Below are 17430 nucleotides of genomic sequence, written 5' to 3'. Positions count from 1 at the left end.
CAGGAACAGCCTAGAATCATAGGTTGGAAGGGATCTCTAGAGTCATCTAGTCCAACCCCCTGTTAAGTAATCATCATGGTGAGTACTTGTACAACCCCCTGCACAAGGTAGGAAATCCCCAACTATCTCCCCTGGTGATATCATTAAACCTGTTCCACTGATATTAGGACAGAGACTCCAGAAGAGGTCCAGGTAGGGCCCAAACATGCCAGTGGGGAGAAGAATGGGCATTCCAAGCTCCAGAGGATCCCAGCCAGACCTTCAAAAACCCACTCCCACAATAGGTTACATTAATCCATAAACAGAATAATTTCTTTCTCAATGCACAGAAGAAAGTCATATGCCTGGGATAGAGTTGTGCACATGGATCACACATGGTTGTGCACATGGGCTGGCACAATGATTGGAAACACTCCAGCTGGTCAGAGAGAGAGGAAGCTAGAGAGATGGACAATAGGAGCTGAAGGAAGAAACCCTTAGGGCCAAGCTACAAGTGACAAATGACACTTGAACGGCAAGTGAACAGACATGTATTCCTCCCTGTTCACTTGCTCTCCACTTGTGCTCCACTCGATCAAGTAGAGTGCAAGTGGAGCGCAAGTGAACAGAGAGGAATACACGTGAGTCTGTTCACTTGCCGTTCAAGTGTCATTTGTCACTTGTAGCTTGGCCCTGTGTAATAAAACTCTTTTCTGTTTTTGGCTTTCCCTTTTGTTCCTCATGAAAACGAGCATCAAAAGTAAACGGCAGGCATACTAGATGGTTACTTGGGGACACACAGCTAAACTGAGCATACGTGCCTCCCTGGCCCCTGCATTCTTGGCTTGCGCTGCTGCCCAGCAACGGTAAGAAAAACCAGTGCAGATAATATCCCTTTTCCCAGCACTCGCCTCTAAAAAAGGGAGGGGCGGCGCTCAGTCTAAAAGCCAGGGGCTGGAACCACTGACAACGAAGGGCTCGCTTTCTCTCTGCTTTGCCTCATTTCTTGGGCCGTGAGCCAATGTTTGGAGGGGGAGCGCAAACAGAGAGAGAAACAAGTTGCTAAAATCCCTGCTAAGCCAACTTGCAGAGCGGAGGCTGACTGGCACAAAAGCATGTCAGAGCAGGCTGCTCGCAAGACCGCTGAGATCTTTGTAATCGACAGAAAGATACGAGACTTTCCCAGATTCTCTCATGAATTGCAAAAAGTTAAAAACAAACTTGGAGACACTTGATCCCAAACGGAGCGGTGGTTGTTGTAAGTCTCTTCTCGAGATCTCAGATTCTTGCAGAAGCATCCAAACTCGGATGCTTCTTCAGCTGAAATTCCTCCAGATTTCATTCACACGGTGATGAAGGGATTGGATTGGACCCTGTTAATGGGCCTCATATGTTTTGTTTAACTTTGACCTTGGAGGCAGGGCAAAGACTGGATGAGTTTTCTCAGTGCCTCCTCCCCTTCCTAGGAAGCCGTACTCTGCTTCCCCCCCCCCTCGTAGGAGAGCCACAGCTGTCTCAGAAGCTTTGCTGCATTCAAGGTTTCCTGCCTGGCTTGGACCCTGGTGGCAGCTCACATCTGGAATCATGCAGACATCTCTTAACATCTGCCTCTTGGCTGCTGTCGTAGATCTGGGTAAGTATCTGGGGCTGTTTGCAAGCAGGTTTGGGGAGGTCTAATGAGATTTCAAACCTTCCCTTTCCCCCTGCTACCAAATTCTCTGCAGGTGTAATTGTTATCATCACACCTAGTGCAGCAGGAAGCAGGGGACTGTGCTTCTCAGTGAACGGATTGATCAAAATCTGCATTAATATCTTGTCATGGGAGTCCTCTTGGGTTTGCAAAGATGGATTCCCTTTTTAAACTCTGGTCTGCACTTTGGACTGGTCGCTACTGGAGTTTCAACTGGTTTGGGTGGGGCTGGGGGAAAAGGTTAGGCACTTCTGGAAGTAGCCCATGAAGGCAAAACAAGTTGGAGGTCTTGGGTTTTCGATGGCAGGAAAGAGCCTTTCGCTTGCTGCTGTCTGGGAAATTCTCTTTTACGGATCGGCTGGCCCTGCCTGCCCCATTCCCCTCATCCGCAGTGTACGTTTGTAAACAATGAGAAAAATGCTCTGTTTCCGGCACATTATCTGCACAAGGGAAATGAGTCCAGGAAAGCCTCGGCCCGAATCTACTTAGGAGCAACGTGGCAAAACAATTTGCAATTTTATTCAGGCTTATTGCCTAACACAGTTCTTAGGCTGGCTGGGCAGGAAGGAGGAGAAGAGCAGGGGAAGAAGAGGAGGAGAGCAGGGTACCAAGGGGACATCCTGGTGATTCATCACGTTGGTCCTCCTGAATGCTGTGAGCTAACGGAAAAAAATGCTTTTAAATCAGGTGATGCATGCATTGAAGTCTCCAGATTTGTCACTCAGCAGGCAGCTCTTTGGAAGGCTGAGCCTGTCTGTTCCAAGCCCCATCCATGGTTGTTACTCCCCTTCTAGCAGACTTGCTTATTCAAAGCGGGAGTCTCTCTACATGAGACATCTGACACATGAAGAATACGTGTCAGGAGAGGCAATGTTAGCCGGGAAGGGTAGTCTGAACAGAGCCGACGGCAGGGCAAAGGCTTTGCTATACCCTGGAGCTGTGTGCAAGGAATGTGAGTTGCCGGGAGGGAAACTTCAGCCCATTATAACCTCTCCAGGCCCAAGGCCAGCTGTGGAAGGCAGTTCCAGCTCATTTCCATTCCTCACTGTTCTCTGGCTCTGATCCCACACAGTTTTAGACTGGAGAGGTGAAACTGACAGAGCCTTCCGGAGGCAAAGATGAAATTAACAAACCCTCTGACGAATGATCTCCGCTGGCTCTGTCTTTTTAAACTACGCTTCCTGGCTAACATTACATCTCCTAAATGTGACGAAAATGCACCAAGGCACCTCGTGTGGAGAGACTCAGTGAATATTGTCTTGAGGGAATAAGAAATTATTTCTTCAACCCTAATATAAAAGCATCCTTTGGCAGTACAAGTTCCGTGCTCTTGGGCTCCCCCCTCCCCTTCCATGCTGCCATTCAAATAGTTACTTCCTCTTCTTCAGAACAACCACAGTTGGCTCCTACTCTTCAACTGAAAAACCTCTGACCTGAGGTAAAATGGAGGTCAGGAAGGGGCAATGGCTCAGTAGCAGACAGGGTTGCCAGCTCCAGGTTGGGAAATTCCTGGTGTTTTTGTGAGTGGAGCCTAGGGAAGGCAGGGTTTGGAGAGAGATGGGACCTTATCAGGATATAGTGCCACAGAGTCCCCCTTCCAAGGCTGCCATTTTCTCCAGGGAGATCAGTTGTAATTCCAGGAGTTCTCCAGCCACCACCTGGAGGCTGGATACTGTAGTAGCAATCTGTTTGGCATGCAGAAGGTACCAGTTTCAATCTCCAGCATCTTTAGCTAAAAGGACCTAGTAAGAGGTGATGGGAAAAACCTCCGCCTGAGACCCTGAAGAGCAGACAGTACTCACCTCGATAGACCAAAGATGTGATTTGGTATAAGGCAACTTCATGGCTTAAAAGAGTCCCTCATCCACCCTGTTTTTAACATCCAGCCCAATGAAGAATTCTGGAGAACTTGAGGGCTCTCATACCATGTTGTGCTGTTCTGATGGACCTTTTAAAAAGGGTATTATCAGGGCTTTTTTTCTGGGAAAAGAGGTGGTGGAACTCAGTGGGTTGCCCTCGGAGAAAATGGTCACAATGGCTGGTGGCCCCGCCCCCTGATCTCCAGACAAAGGGGAGTTTAGATTGCCCTCCACACCGCTCAGCCATGTGACCATTTTCAAGAGGTTCCGGAACTCCGTTCCACCGCGTTCCAGCTGAAAAAAAGCCCTGGGTATTATGCAGCTTTTGATTTAATTAAGAGGTGGCCTTTCACCTTCTGATTCTTCTGATGTTTCCAGAGAATATTCTATACTTAAATTATTCAGACACAATAATAGTAATGGCCTAAGTAGATACACTTTGCTGCTATCTCCAACAGTGATCTCTGTCTTCATTCTTATTAACACAATTCATGTACCTCCCCCCCCCAGATAGGATGGTTCAGGATAGCTAAAGATGCCTTTAAAATCATCTGTGTGGGGTGGAGGTGTGGATTGGGGCCATAGTAAAATCCTAAATTCCATGCTGAGGAACTTTTCCTTTATCATTTTTCCCTGCACTGGTTCCCTGACCAGATATAACCTGTCTAGATTGTCAGTATGGAAAAAATACACGTCCCCATCACACATTGCAGAATCTTAATCATGTGACTGTCAGTGCAATCCTAAACAGAGTTACTCCAGTCTAAGCTCACAATTGGCTTAGACTGGAGTAACTCTGCTTAGGATTGCACTGTACAACAATATGGTTCCTTTGACTGTATGTCAGAAACACGCCCCCTGCAAGCAGTATCCCTGAGTGGCTGCATTGCAACCCCCTCTCCCCGATCCCTTTATTACATCCCTTTGCCACAATCTCTCCCATGTTCGTTTCTCCTTTTTTTTAAAAAAATAAATAATAAATCTGGCTTCCCGACTCTTTGATTAGTGTCAAATATTGTCCGTCTGCCATCAGTCTGTTTCTGGGATCAAAGCGCTTGAGTGGACATCATTCTAATTCAGCGATGTGTTGGAGAGACTTCAAAGGGAAGCTGCACTAAGTATCCTGTATTATCATCAACTGCTGAGGATGATGGCAGGGTTTAGCGGTATATTTTTTTCAGCGCTGGACTAAATCCTGCCTCCACTATGAAACTCATTAGGTGATCTTGGGGAAGTCATTCTCTTTCAGCCTTACTTCGCACAGTTGGCGTGAGGAGGGGTTGTCAACCTCCAGGTGAGACCGTATTGGGAAATTCCTGGAGGTTTGGGGGTGGAGGCAGGGGAAAGCAGAGATTGAGGAGGAGAGAGAGCTCAGTAAGGGATCTGATGTTATAGCTGCCATTTCCTCCAAAAGAACTGCTCTCTGTAGTCTGGAGGTTGGCTGGAATTCTGGGAGAATTTCAGGCCCCACCTGGAGATTTACCTCGGGGGTACACTAAAGATGAATTAAATATTTTAAAAAATGTTTTTGTGCCAAAGTGCCAAAGTGTTAATGTACATCATCCAATAAATACTGTATATAAAAATCCAATAATCACATACAAATATATATATAAACAAATTCAAACAAAAGTCCAACCGGTATAGCATTGGTTTCTGTGTGGAGTCTTTCCAGGAGACAATGTGATCTAGTGGTTATAGTTGTAAGCCAAAAACCAACGCAATTTACAAGAGAACAGAAAAAAGGATTAATTCATTGTCCATCTCTCAAGTAACCACCCTGTGGTGAAGCTAGACTGGCTGGACTTTTGATTGAATTTGTGTGTGTGTGTGTGTGTTTATTTGTATATGATTATTGGATATTTATATACAGTATTTATTGGATGATGTATATTAGCACTTTGGCACTTTGCACAAAAAATTTTTTCTTGTTCATTGGGTAGCTTTCCAGACTCGCTTTGCCCCACCTGTAGATTGGCAACCATAACAGTCCCATACCCTTTCTAGAATAATGCATTAAAACAGTATAATACAATCTCTTGTAAAACTGGGATGCAGTTTGCACTAAGCGCCATCTCATCGCCTGCAAAACTGCCAGGTGCCTCTTTCAGAAAAGCTACAAACCGCAGATTGGAGGTTTTCCCGTCGTGCAACACTTTGATATCTCTGATAAAGGGTTCTCTGCAACTTGACACATGTTTTCATGACAAATTGGTGTCTCGTACTGAAAAGATACTACACTGCTGCTATCTGTTTTTAACAGGTTTGCTTTGAGGTTTCCGTTATCAAGATAATCATTGCTCCTCTACTGCAATGGGATAAAAAGCGCAATTATTGTTCAGGAAATTACAGAGTTAATGCTACTGTTTTACATTGGGAGATGAAAACGCAACATCTTAGCACTTAACATAGATTTTATGAAGCCAACTAAGGCTTCCATTACCTCTACAACTCCATTCTAATTATACCTGGGAACATGAAGTATTCATTCCAAAAGTACAAATACTCACTGTGATGGTTATATTAACAGGGAATCTGTTTATTGGGGCAGCAAGCTGGCAGCGTCCAAACACTACAACTCGGCAGTTACCAGAAAATGCAAGGAACTGTGGAGGTTAAGCTGCATCCCATTGTTGGCCAGCTATTTAACTCTTTCTTAAGACTTCCCTCCAATCCCAGTTTTACTTCACAGAGCTTTTCCGCATGGGTCTCTTTACAGTGGTTCAGAATACAAAGTGCTTTGGTTTGTCTGCGGAGTTCCACATGTTCCAAGATGATCAAAGTAGAAATTATATGCATTTTTTCCTGGTTTTTCTCTGAACACTTATGCACATTTTCCTGTTTTTTCTCCTGACGTACACAATGCTTCACACTTACAAGTAGGGTTGCCAATCTCCAGACTGGAGCCTACATTGCTCCTGGAAATCCAACTGATCCCCAGACCACAGAGATTAGTTCCCCTGGAGGAAAGTTTTGAAAGATGGATTCTAGGACATCTTTGGCTGCCAACTCTGGGTTAATACATTCCTGGAGATTTGGGGGTGGATCCTGGAGATGATGGAATTTGGGGAGGAAGGGACCTCAGTGGTTGTTCTCTCCCGAGGAACTAATGTATGTGGTCTGAAGATCAGTTATAATTTGGGAGGCCTCCAGGCCCTAACTGGAGGTTAGCAACCACATCACATCTCTGCTGAATTCCCTCCACTACTCAACACTAATCCCAAATCTCCAAGAATTTCATGACTAGAGTTGATAACACTTTTTATAACCCTGTGAAAAACTAGGAAATTGGGGTGTTTGCGGTTAGATGTTTTCAGACTTTGAATTTAATGCTCTTATCCCCCCACCCCTCAGCTGGTAATGGTATAGCTGACTTATAGTGGTGGAAAGGCCTTCTAAATTGCCAAGATAGGACCTTGGATTTCTGCCCCAAATTCTAGCCCTGTTGGCACCATTTAGAGAAATTCCCCTCTAGAGAAGTTGGTTGCTGAGTTGTTCATATCCATTGGACTGGACTATCCAGATCCCATCTCCCCCCCCCCACCACTCCCATGCCTCCATGCTGTCTGAGAATGGGATGCCAATGTGAATGTGGGGGTGACTGAATAGTCTCCACCCCCCCCCCCCCAGACCCAGCTAATCCTTCTAGTTTGGCTTGGTGTTTGGCATCTACATCTGGATGAATGGCCAGGTGCCTGGGGCAGGGCTGAGATCTTTTGCAAGAGAAATAGATGTTTATTAAAACGACAAAACATCCTGTGCAAACTTAGGAGCACAAAACCACAGGAACTTATAGCAGAGCAGAGTACTGGCATTACAGAGAACTAGGAAAATAAAAGGCAAAAAGAATACTTGCCAATGTCCTGAGCTACCTTGGCATTCCTCTGTCTGAGAAATGGGTACAAGGCAGCTGGGACTTTAACTGCAGGCTTCACTTCCCTTTCTCCTTGTCCCCTGGTGCTTGGGCAGGTGACCATTTAAGTTCTTCCTCCCCAGCTTGGAGGGGTTGTGCGATGCCAGCCATGTATTTAGGGGCTAAGTTGCCCCTCAACTGCCTTTGACCAATCCGGCACTACCAGCTTATGAAAAGGAATCCCTCTTCCCCCTTCCTGATAGGCTAGCCAAGCCTCTCCTCTCCTCCCCTCCCTCCTACAAATGTTCATCCCTTTCAGCATAGCATGGGATTTTTACGGCAGAGCTCATAGAGGAGTGTGTATATTCACAGCAGGTGGCCCGCTGGTCCATAAGAGCAAAAATAGAAAGCAGGAGGGCCTACAGTTACTAGTTCCAGCTTGGGAAATTTGGGGGTGGAGCCTGGAGAGGGCATGGTTTGGGGAGTGAAATATGGTTGCCTGTCCCTATACCCTTCTGGAAGGAGGGGGGAACCTGGCACTTGCCTTGTGCCTTCGGAGTGTTGATTTTTGTGCTCGCTCCTCACACTTGCATGATGACATCACTTCCTGGAAGTGGCGTTATCATACCAGCCATTGGCAGGCTCCACTGTCATGTTTGACTGTACCCATTCCTCCATGTCAATGTTAAGTCTGATGTTTATGGTCATGAGTATTGTAACTAATCTCATGTTGTAATGAGTACGTCCCTTAGCTTTTGAAACCCCCTTTCCTTCTCACAGCATAGCCTGGCAGCTCCCAAAGCTGTGGACAATGTCTCCTGTTGATATTTTGTGGACTGACCTTGAGGGTCTGAAATGTTGCATTTCTCAGTATCTTGTATGCCTAGGGTGTGAACTCCAAAAATGTTTCCCAGACTGCTTCTGAACTTGTGGTTTAGGAGGAAGGGGGTTGTTTGGGTATATAGCCTTTTAACTGCCTTAAACCTTATTCCTTTCAAAGAGAAGTTGCCATGCTCCTATGCATTTTACTTCATGTACTCCTATGGACCTGTGTATATGGGAAAAGACTGATTTCTTGAATAAAAGTCATTTAACCAAGGACTGGTGTCTTGCTGAAATGATCCAGGGATCTACTTGCCATATCCTGCCATCCACAGGCTGACACCCACATTTTGCATGGGGCTAATTCTGGCCTATTTGGCCCCAGAAATAGGTGGGCAATGGAGCAAACTCCCATGAAATTGCCCGCCTCCCGTGAACACCTGGGAAGCCTAGAGTGGAAGGACCTCAACAGGGTGTAATGGTATACAATCCACCCTCCAGGCATCTATTTTCTCCACCTGGAGTCTAGCGACCACCTGGAGAGCACCTCTGCTTGTCTTTCCCCATGGGAAGACTGCAATCCCACTTTTTGGAATGCTTGCTTTAATTGCATCTACCTGCTTCAGATATGCCCAGTTGGCCTGATGTAGCTCTTTGCACACAATTTCTCCCCAGCTTCCTCCACTATTCTTTTCCAAGCCACTGGTGGGCAGCCGATTAGGTTTTACAGGTTTTTTTATCCTCCACCCCCTTCTCACAAAACCAAAGGGTGGGGTTCCTTTTAAAAAAGCTAGAAACGAATAGATTCACCCGGATCTTGCCTGATTTCACTCCTGGGCTTTTGCTCCAATGATCTATCAAACTGTATGTATCTTCAAAAGACAGTGAAATTTTTTTTCTTGTTTCTCATAGTGAGAGAATGTTCTTATTTCTCTAGTATAGGCGGAGAATAATATCTTTTTAAAATCATTGCATGGGTTTGACATTGGCATACACCCCAGGTTCTTTTTCAGGATGATTGTGAAATCCATTTGGGGTGGGTTTCACAAACCAGTATTTCTTCTTGTTGGCACTGCATAGCCCTTCTGATCTATAGAAGAACCAATCAGAAAGATGTTTGTATTCCGGTTTTGTTGTTTTAAAGTTTATTTATATCCCTTCAAACTGGTAGGTTCTTTAGTTTCAAGTTTCTGTAACTCTTGGAGATCATGGGAAAAGAATACTTGTGCTTGCAGCGTGAGAATAATGCAACAGAACCTCTGTCTTCACAACAGCCCCTGTCAGATGTGCCCTGCTTATCTGCTATGTGTGCCTATTATACTCTGTATTGTATTCTGGGCCTCTGAGAGTGTGTAAAGAAATATCTGTGTAGCTGTCTAACTGTGTAGCTGTGAATTGCTTATCTTGCAGGTGGCTGCTTTCACTTTCTCGACTGGCATGGGAAAGTGTCCTTGGAATGCCAGCCGGAGCCATATCCCCCTGAGACATGAAATGAGCTCATCTTTGTCTTCCCTTCCCCTACCCCATCCAACCTTCTAGGCCATGCACATCTAAATTCTAACAGTCCTTATCCCAGGGCAGTAACCTTGCCCTATAGCATTGCTTTCCCCCTTTACATCACTTCTGCCAATGCTGTTGTCTGAGTGCACTGATACTGATGGATCTCTAATAAAGAAACTTTAACTGGAGTGAAGTAACTGGGGATCTAACTAGCAGAGCCTGACTGACAGCCCCCTTTAATGCTGTTTTTTTTAACGAATCTGAAGATTGTCTGCTTTCCAAAAAAAAAAAGGTAACATCTGATTACCATTTCTTTGTCTCTCTTTTAGGGATGTCTTTAATTTGTGAGATATGTGGAGGCTTTGGGAATACTTGCAAAGGGTCCTTACAGTTTTGCCCACCTGGCCAAGACAAATGTGGCATCACTCTGCTAGAGGGCACAGGAGGTGAGTCCCGAAGACCCAATGCCAGCGCAGCCCAGTGAATGTGGGACAAACACCACTCTGATTTTCTGTTCCATGGGGAAGGCTGGCCTAGTCATCCTCGCTTACTATACTACAGAGTAGAAGCCAGCGGAACTGGAGCGCCCGCTATGGTGTACTTTAACTGGAGCATCCAACTGTGAAAATTATTCTATTTTGTCCATTCACTTTTATTTTATGCTCTTCGATCAGTTTCCATAACTGCATTTTTTATCCTCTTGCCATTTGCATTGTGTATTGTTTATATATCAGGTACCTATATGAGACGGGGCCTTTTCAGGATTGGCACCATCAGTGATGGAGCTTAGATGGGAGGTTAAGATAATTTCACAGCGAATGTTTGGGCTTTTGGAGAATTAGTTGCTCTATGCAGGTACGGTCTTGGGAATTCTGAGCCTTTGGAACTGCTGACAATTTACTGCCTGGCTCGTGCCAAGGGGGGCAACCAAGGGGGGCACTTGCCACTTGAGAGGTGGACACTAGCCACTGCAGCTGCTGGAAGCCCCCAAGACCCAGATGAGGTAACTGCAAATGGCAGCAGGAACCTGCTCTTCTTCTTTTTCTTTTTCTTTGGCAGGTGGGGATGTGGGCAGCTGCCTCTCCCAAGGGTCAGCTTCTTCAGCTCCGATTGGCTAAGACTGCCCATGGCGCAATGGTTTTGTTCTGTTTTCTTCTGCTGTTGCCTTTGTCTAAGATCAACTGCTCTTAGTGACATGGAGAGTTACTATCATTTAAAAAAAAAGAAATTATTATTAAGAAACATAACTACAACTACAGAAGAAACAATAATGTTGAACAATAACAGTAAATTCATGGAGTAACAACAGCAAAGATACACTTAGAACAGTTTTAACTATATATACTAACAGATGGAGTGATTATCAAGAATTGTCTGGTATAAGTCATTCGGAGGAGACATATCTTGATTAGCAATAAATTCAAAGAAGAGCCACCACTTTTCAAAGATGATTTGAGAGAGAGATTCTCGTTTTTGCGTACAACATATGTTAATTTTTCTAATATGAACGGATCCCAGACTTTAACATACTATTGATCTACATTTGGGATACTTCTCTGATTCCATCTTGCTGCTATTAGTGTTTTAGCCGCCACCAGTATGCTATCAATTGAGAGTTACTACCATTTGATGAATCTAGCAATGCTGTCCATGAGGAATCAGAGGGCGGATTCTAGGATACAGAAGCTTTGTGCAGTCAATATGATGTGCCTACCTTATTTATTTATTTAAAAGTTCTGTCTTTTTTAAAATCTGTACAGCTCTTGAGGTGAGGAGCATTGCGAAAATGTGCGTCCGGTCAAATGCCTGTGATGAACCCTTCACTTCCATTAACCTAGGCAGGGCTGGAGAAGTATGGACCCAACTCACCTGCTGCATGGGAAACGAATGCCAAGGGATCATTCCCACCCGTATGTCCCTCCTCTTTCCTTTCCCTCTGCTTTCCTACAACTTCAACTCTCTGGTAACCCCCACAATCCTATCACGTATCTTTTGTATCCTTCCTTTCCAAAGGATCCAGTTTAGTACTGTACACCTTATTACTGATCAAGATGGATAGCCATGTTAGTCTGTCTGTAGTAGTGGAGAAGAGCAAGAGTCCAGCAGCACCGAGAAGACTAACAAAATTAGTGGTAGGATATGAGCTTTCGTGAGCCATGGCTCACTTCTTCAGATATAGCTAGAATGTGAGTCCATCTGTCCTTCTGTCTTGGAGAGTGGAGTGATTACAGAAGCCGAATGACAATAGCTGGTAAATGACAAAGGCAGGTGTGATTGAATTATGCATCAGTTCATCACTTATATAGATCATTCTACTGTTGTGGCCCAGGGTGGTAAGCTGCGGTACTGCAGCCCAAGCTTTGCTCACAACTGAGCTCAATCTTGGCGGAAGCTGGGTTCAGGTAGCCAGCTCAAGGTTGACTCAGCCTTCCATCCTTCCAAGGTCGGTAAAATGAGTACCCAGTTTCCTGGGGGTAAAGTGTAGATAACTGGGGAAGGCAATGGCAAACCACCCCGTAACAAAAAGTCTGCCAAGAAAACATTGTGATGCGACATCCCTCCATGGGTCAGTAATGACTTGGTGCTTGCACAGGGGACTATGTTTTTTTTTTACCTACTGCTGTTGTACAGATGTTCTCTGGATCTTGTAGACTCTCTCTCTCAGGACTAAAAAGCTAGTATCTGCCAGGGCTAGACTACAGTGGGGGTGCTTGGCCTCGCTTTAATCTAGACCCTCCTGTTCAGAGTTCCTAAAGTCAATGACTTGAACCACAAGTTTAGCAAGTAGAAAGTACCACAGAGCAGGCCAAGGGAAAAGGCCAGGTTCTTAGCAGTTAACCCATGCCTGGCCAATCCAGAGGCTTCCTGGTTGCAGTCACAAGAGTTCATGTGGCACGCTTCCATTCTGCACTTACAAAGGTTCCGAATGGTGGTGGAAAGTGCTATCAAGTTATATCTGACTTATAAACCCCTGCTGAGGTTTTAAGGCAAGAGACTAACAGAGGTGATTTGTCATTGACTGTCTCTGTAACCCTGGTCTTCTTTGGAGGTCTCCCATCCAATTACTGACCAAGGCCAACCTTGCTTAGCTTCTGAGGTCTGATGAAAACAGGCTTGCCTGAGCTATCCAGGTCAGGGTAAGTCCTGAATGCATGCAACCATACAGTTAATCCTCAGACTGAAACCCCAAGGTTTTGTATTCAAGTGGAAGATCGCATTTTAAAAGGTATTGTGGTGATACCACCACATCAGGCAATGCATACGCATCATTGCTTCTTCTCCCTCCTCTTGTAAGCATGACTTCTTCATGTGGCAAGACAACTGGCCATTCAGGTAGAGATGAAATGTGTCCCAGTAATTACATGGGTTCATAGAAAAGACATCCCAGAAGGTTTACTCTGTAGAATGGGAGGGGCTTAGAAAGTGGCCAAGTGAAGAAGTCAGCTGTGTTTGGCCCACATTATCCCCCTCTCCCAATTAATCTAGGCTCACAAGATTGCCCACCATGGCAGGTAATTTCCTTGCTGTGGCTCCTGATGCTTCTCTTTATTCCCAGCAGGAGCAGAAATGGAGGTGGGAATCAATGCTGCCTGATCTAACGACATCACTTCTGGTTGTACCCAGAAGTGACATCACAACGTTCTAATGCCTCAAAACTCTATCATTTTCTGCCATGGAGATTACAGAATTCCTAGAGTATTATGACATCACTTCCAGGTACAACAGGAAGTGACGTTGTGGTGTTGTGCAATGTCACCCCAACCCCCATTTTTCTCCCACGGGAGCAAAGAGGCCACCTGGCAGCCCTACCCCCATCATTTTGCTAGGACTGTTCTTCTTTCATTACAAACTTTACCATCTCCTGTTTCATGCAGTTCCACCCTTGAACACCACACCCAATGGGAAGCAATGCCCGGCTTGCTACGCTCTACGCAGTCTTGAGTGCAAGGAGGAGATCATCGAATGTACCGGAGACCAATTCTACTGCCTTGAGAGATCTGGAAGTATAACCGTTGGTAATTTATCTGTCATTGTAGATGGAAATCCTGGTCATTATTTTAAGGTTGTGCCAACCAATATCATCCCATTCTATTGGAGTCTTTCTCTCCCCTGTCCTACTTCTGCCTTCGTACGTACTGCCCTAGCCCCATCCTCTTCCCCACCTCCAACACCCTGAATGTCTAGAAGAAACAAAGTCTTTTCTTGCCCTTCTCTTCTTCCTGTGCTTTTAACTTGAACGAGATTGAATCTGGTTCCTAAATAACCAGCCGCTCATTTTCACACACAGAAATAGAACACACATAACTCAGAGTTTCATAATATATTTGAGATGACTCTACACATGAGATAATTTTTTCCCCAAATATTCCAACCCTGGGATCCAGAGCTCCATGAAATTAGATTTATAATTGGGACGTTCTACCAGCATAATTTGGTCAGAGATCTTCTCCATAGTAAAATAATCCTAGATATTTAGGAACCAGGTTGAGACCTGCGGGACCTTTTTCACTCTCCAGCAAGTCGTGATAGTTGTTTTTACAGCTGGTAGAAGAATAGCTATTAGAGTTTTTTGAGTGGGTGGAATTGTTGTATCAAGCCAAAGGTTTAATAAAGGTTCCAGCTTTAAAGGAACTAAGGGCCAAACTACACATGACGAATGACACTTGAACAGCAAGTGTATTTCTCCCTGTTCACTTGCCCTCCAATCAATCCACTTGCCGTTCAAGTGTCATTCGTCATGTGTAGCTTGGCCCTAAGTCATTTGTCATGTTGAAGATCATTTTTATTACTTTTAGCCAGAATTTCTGAATTTCTATGCAATTCCACCAACAGTGGAGAACAGTACCCCTTTTACCACAACCTTCTCTCTGCCTACAATCCATTTATAAATATGTTCTGACTGCCTAGTTATAATGCTTAATTACCTAAATGTGCCTATGCGTATTTACTATTTGTTACAAGTTTACTTCAAATTGTATTTATATTGCAACCGAAGTTAAATAAAAATTTTAAAAAGAAAGAAATAGAATACATAAAACCAGGACTTTTTTTCTGGGGAAAGAGGTGGTGGAACTCAGTGGGTTGCCCTTGGCAAAAATGGTAACATGGCTGGTGGCCCTGCAGTGCAGAGGGCAATCTAAACTCCCCCCTGTCTGGAGATCAGGGGGCGGGGCCACCAGCTATGTGACCATTTTCAAGAGGTTCCAGAACTCCATTCCGTGTTCCAACTGAAAAAAAGCCCTGCATAAAACTGCCTTCTACTGAGTTGGAGCACTGGGATATCAAGCTCACTCTAAGTAGCAGCAGCTCTCCAGGGAATGAGGCAGAGGCCTTTTACATCACCTATCACCTGGTCTTTTTAACTAGTATTTAACCAGTCTGGTCTTTTTACCAGAGAGCTAACCTGGGACCTTCTGGTTGCCAAGCACATGCTCTGGCACTAAGCCACCACCCTTCCCCCAGATGGTTGGTAATCATAGGATACTCTGATTCTGACCAGTGTCTCTTGCAATTCTCTTGGCAGGTGGAACAAACGTGATGATCATCTTAAAGGGATGTGCAAACAACGCATCTTGTAATGATATGCACGAGAATTCTTTTTTGGATGGGATCCATAACATCGTAAAGGCCAACTGCACGCTAGCCTCTGGGGTAGCCAGTATCGTTCCAGGAGTATTTGGACTCTTTGTCCAAACTGTTGCTGGGCTCTTGCTGGACTGGTTCCCCCGAGCACAGATTTAATGATACTGTTCGAGCCGTTCCTCCTGCCTGTTTGCTTGTGGCTCTTAGCTTGACTACTGACTGTACATTTTATAGCGAATGTGCCATAAAGCTCTTACGGCCCTCATGACCAAAGATTCACTTCATCGGACCCATCATGGGCCCTGGATGTAGAGGAAGGGAGCGTATGGGCAGTGCAACCAGCGGTTGGGTCTGGTGGTGCTCACCAGCTGACAGCAGTGCTGGGTCTTGGATGAAGTGGGTGGGCAGGAGCTGCACATTACAGATGCTTCAGCACCCCCCCCCCCCAGGAGGGGGACTGGTAGTGCCCAGGTTGGGCCGCTGTTGCTATCATGTATCAGCACATCATGGGAATACTGGGTGCTGGCTCTGTATGCCTTGCACTTTAAATGTCTGAAACTGCCTTTTTCAAGGGGAAGGGGGCAGCAAAAACAATCCCAGAATACAATTTATTAAAATATTCTGAAAAATTCCAAATGGATCATATTTCAAGTGTGCAATATTTCTTAAGGATGCTTTCGAAGAAAAGGCAGTATTTCTCACTCAAAAAGACAATAAATATTAAACTGCATCTATTTGTATTATTTATTTATATCTTGCTTTTCTCTCCTAAAAGCTCCCCCATTACAAACTACTCTTCATTGTCTTGAATGGCTCCCTTAGGCAAAAATAACACCCCCTCAAACTGTACACACTGTTTCTCATATAAATTGTCACAATTAATTTAAAATAATATCTGGAATTGAAATATACTTCTGAATAAAAAAAGTTAATGTAATATAACAAGATATTTGACATTGCAAATATATGAAAGCTGGTGTGGTGGTTAAAATGTTGTACTAGGATCTGGGAGTCCCTGGTTCAAATCCTCGTTCTTGCCATGGAAGCTTGCTGGGTGACGTTTGGCCAGTCAGAAAACTCTCGTCCTCAATACCTCACTGGGTTTGTTCTAAGGGGAAAAAATGGAGGAGAGAAGAATGGCGTGAGTTGCTTTGGGTTCCCACTGAGGAGAAAGACAGAGTATAAATGAAGTGAGGTAAAATAAATTGTTCTTCTCCTTCAGCAGCTTTATATGAGAGAGTATGAGAGAGAGAAAGTAAACATCATGGTTGAGTTTTTCGTGGTTCTTCTCCAACATTCTACCCAGGGCTTTTTTTCTGGGAAAAGAGGTGGTGGAACTCAGTGGGTTGCTCTCTGAGAAAATGGTCACATGGCTGGTGGCCCCGCCCCCTGATCTCCAGACAGAGGGGAGTTGAGATTGCCCTCCGCGCTGCATGGTGCGAAGGGCGATCTCAACTCCCCTCTGTCTGGAGATCAGGGGGCGGGGCCACCAGCCATGTGACCATTTTCAAGAGGTTCCGGAACTCCGTTCCACCGCGTTCCCACTGAAAAAAAGCCCTGATTCTATCCATACTGTGGCTATCAAAGTGGAAATCTATTGCCAATGGAGTGCCAGGGAAAACTCTGGACTTCAATCATGGGTTTCTTGTGGGCTTAAAGGACACATCTTCTTACGGACCATTCAGAATGGGTTCTATGTCAAGAACTTTGCCACAGCATTCAAGAATAAGTTTTAAAATACTTCAAGATGAGAAAAAGAGAGGAGGGTTAGCCGTTCCAAATATAAACATATTATCAAGCAGCAGGTTTGGTCTGGATTGTGATCTAGATTAAAAATCCAAGACAAAGAATAGTAAAGCTTGAATCAGCAGTCTTAGATGAAGGCTTACATAATTATTTATGGATAAAACAAACAAAATGATTATTAAAATGCAAAAAAGCAGTCATAAAATTAGAGACAAACTCTTGAGAATATGGTTTAAATGTCATAACTTATTGAGTTCTCCAAGCTCTCAGCTCCTGTCTCTGATAGAAGCTTAATATAACAACAATATGAGAAATAAAAGTGTTTTTTAAATGTATGGCAATATGGTAAATGCTCAGGGAAAACTCCTGGCAAGACATTAGAGATGAAGGAATTAATA

The 17430-nt window shown here is 44.6% G+C and overlaps 1 protein-coding gene across 1 annotated transcript; it reads left to right on the top strand.

The window, feature by feature from the left end:
* The first annotated feature begins 1083 nt into the window (after positions 1–1083).
* LOC129342787 (phospholipase A2 inhibitor and Ly6/PLAUR domain-containing protein-like) lies at positions 1084–16016 on the top strand. Its single transcript, XM_054998673.1, has 5 exons — positions 1084–1612; positions 10033–10149; positions 11464–11613; positions 13579–13719; positions 15228–16016. Exons 1-5 carry the CDS (start codon positions 1564–1566, stop codon positions 15443–15445), a joined length of 675 nt encoding a protein of 224 aa, XP_054854648.1. The 5' UTR covers positions 1084–1563; the 3' UTR covers positions 15446–16016.
* Positions 16017–17430: the final 1414 nt, after the last annotated feature.

The sequence above is a fragment of the Eublepharis macularius genome, chromosome 15 (assembly GCF_028583425.1).
Source record: "Eublepharis macularius isolate TG4126 chromosome 15, MPM_Emac_v1.0, whole genome shotgun sequence".
In the NCBI taxonomy this organism is placed as follows: domain Eukaryota; kingdom Metazoa; phylum Chordata; class Lepidosauria; order Squamata; family Eublepharidae; genus Eublepharis; species Eublepharis macularius.
Note: the sequence above shows the minus strand (reverse complement) of the source record. Positions and strands in the feature narration are given on the sequence as shown.

What these genes read in the sequence shown, in the direction of transcription:
- LOC129342787 (XM_054998673.1), top strand. Translation starts at nt 1,564, where the DNA reads ATGCAGACATCTCTTAACATCTGCCTCTTGGCTGCTGTCGTAGATCTG. An exon ending in GGCTGCTGTCGTAGATCTGG is followed by an intron (nt 1,613 to 10,032) that starts GTAAGTATCTGG and finishes TCTCTCTTTTAG; the next exon opens with GGATGTCTTTAATTTGTGAG. An exon ending in CCAAGGGATCATTCCCACCC is followed by an intron (nt 11,614 to 13,578) that starts GTATGTCCCTCC and finishes TGTTTCATGCAG; the next exon opens with TTCCACCCTTGAACACCACA.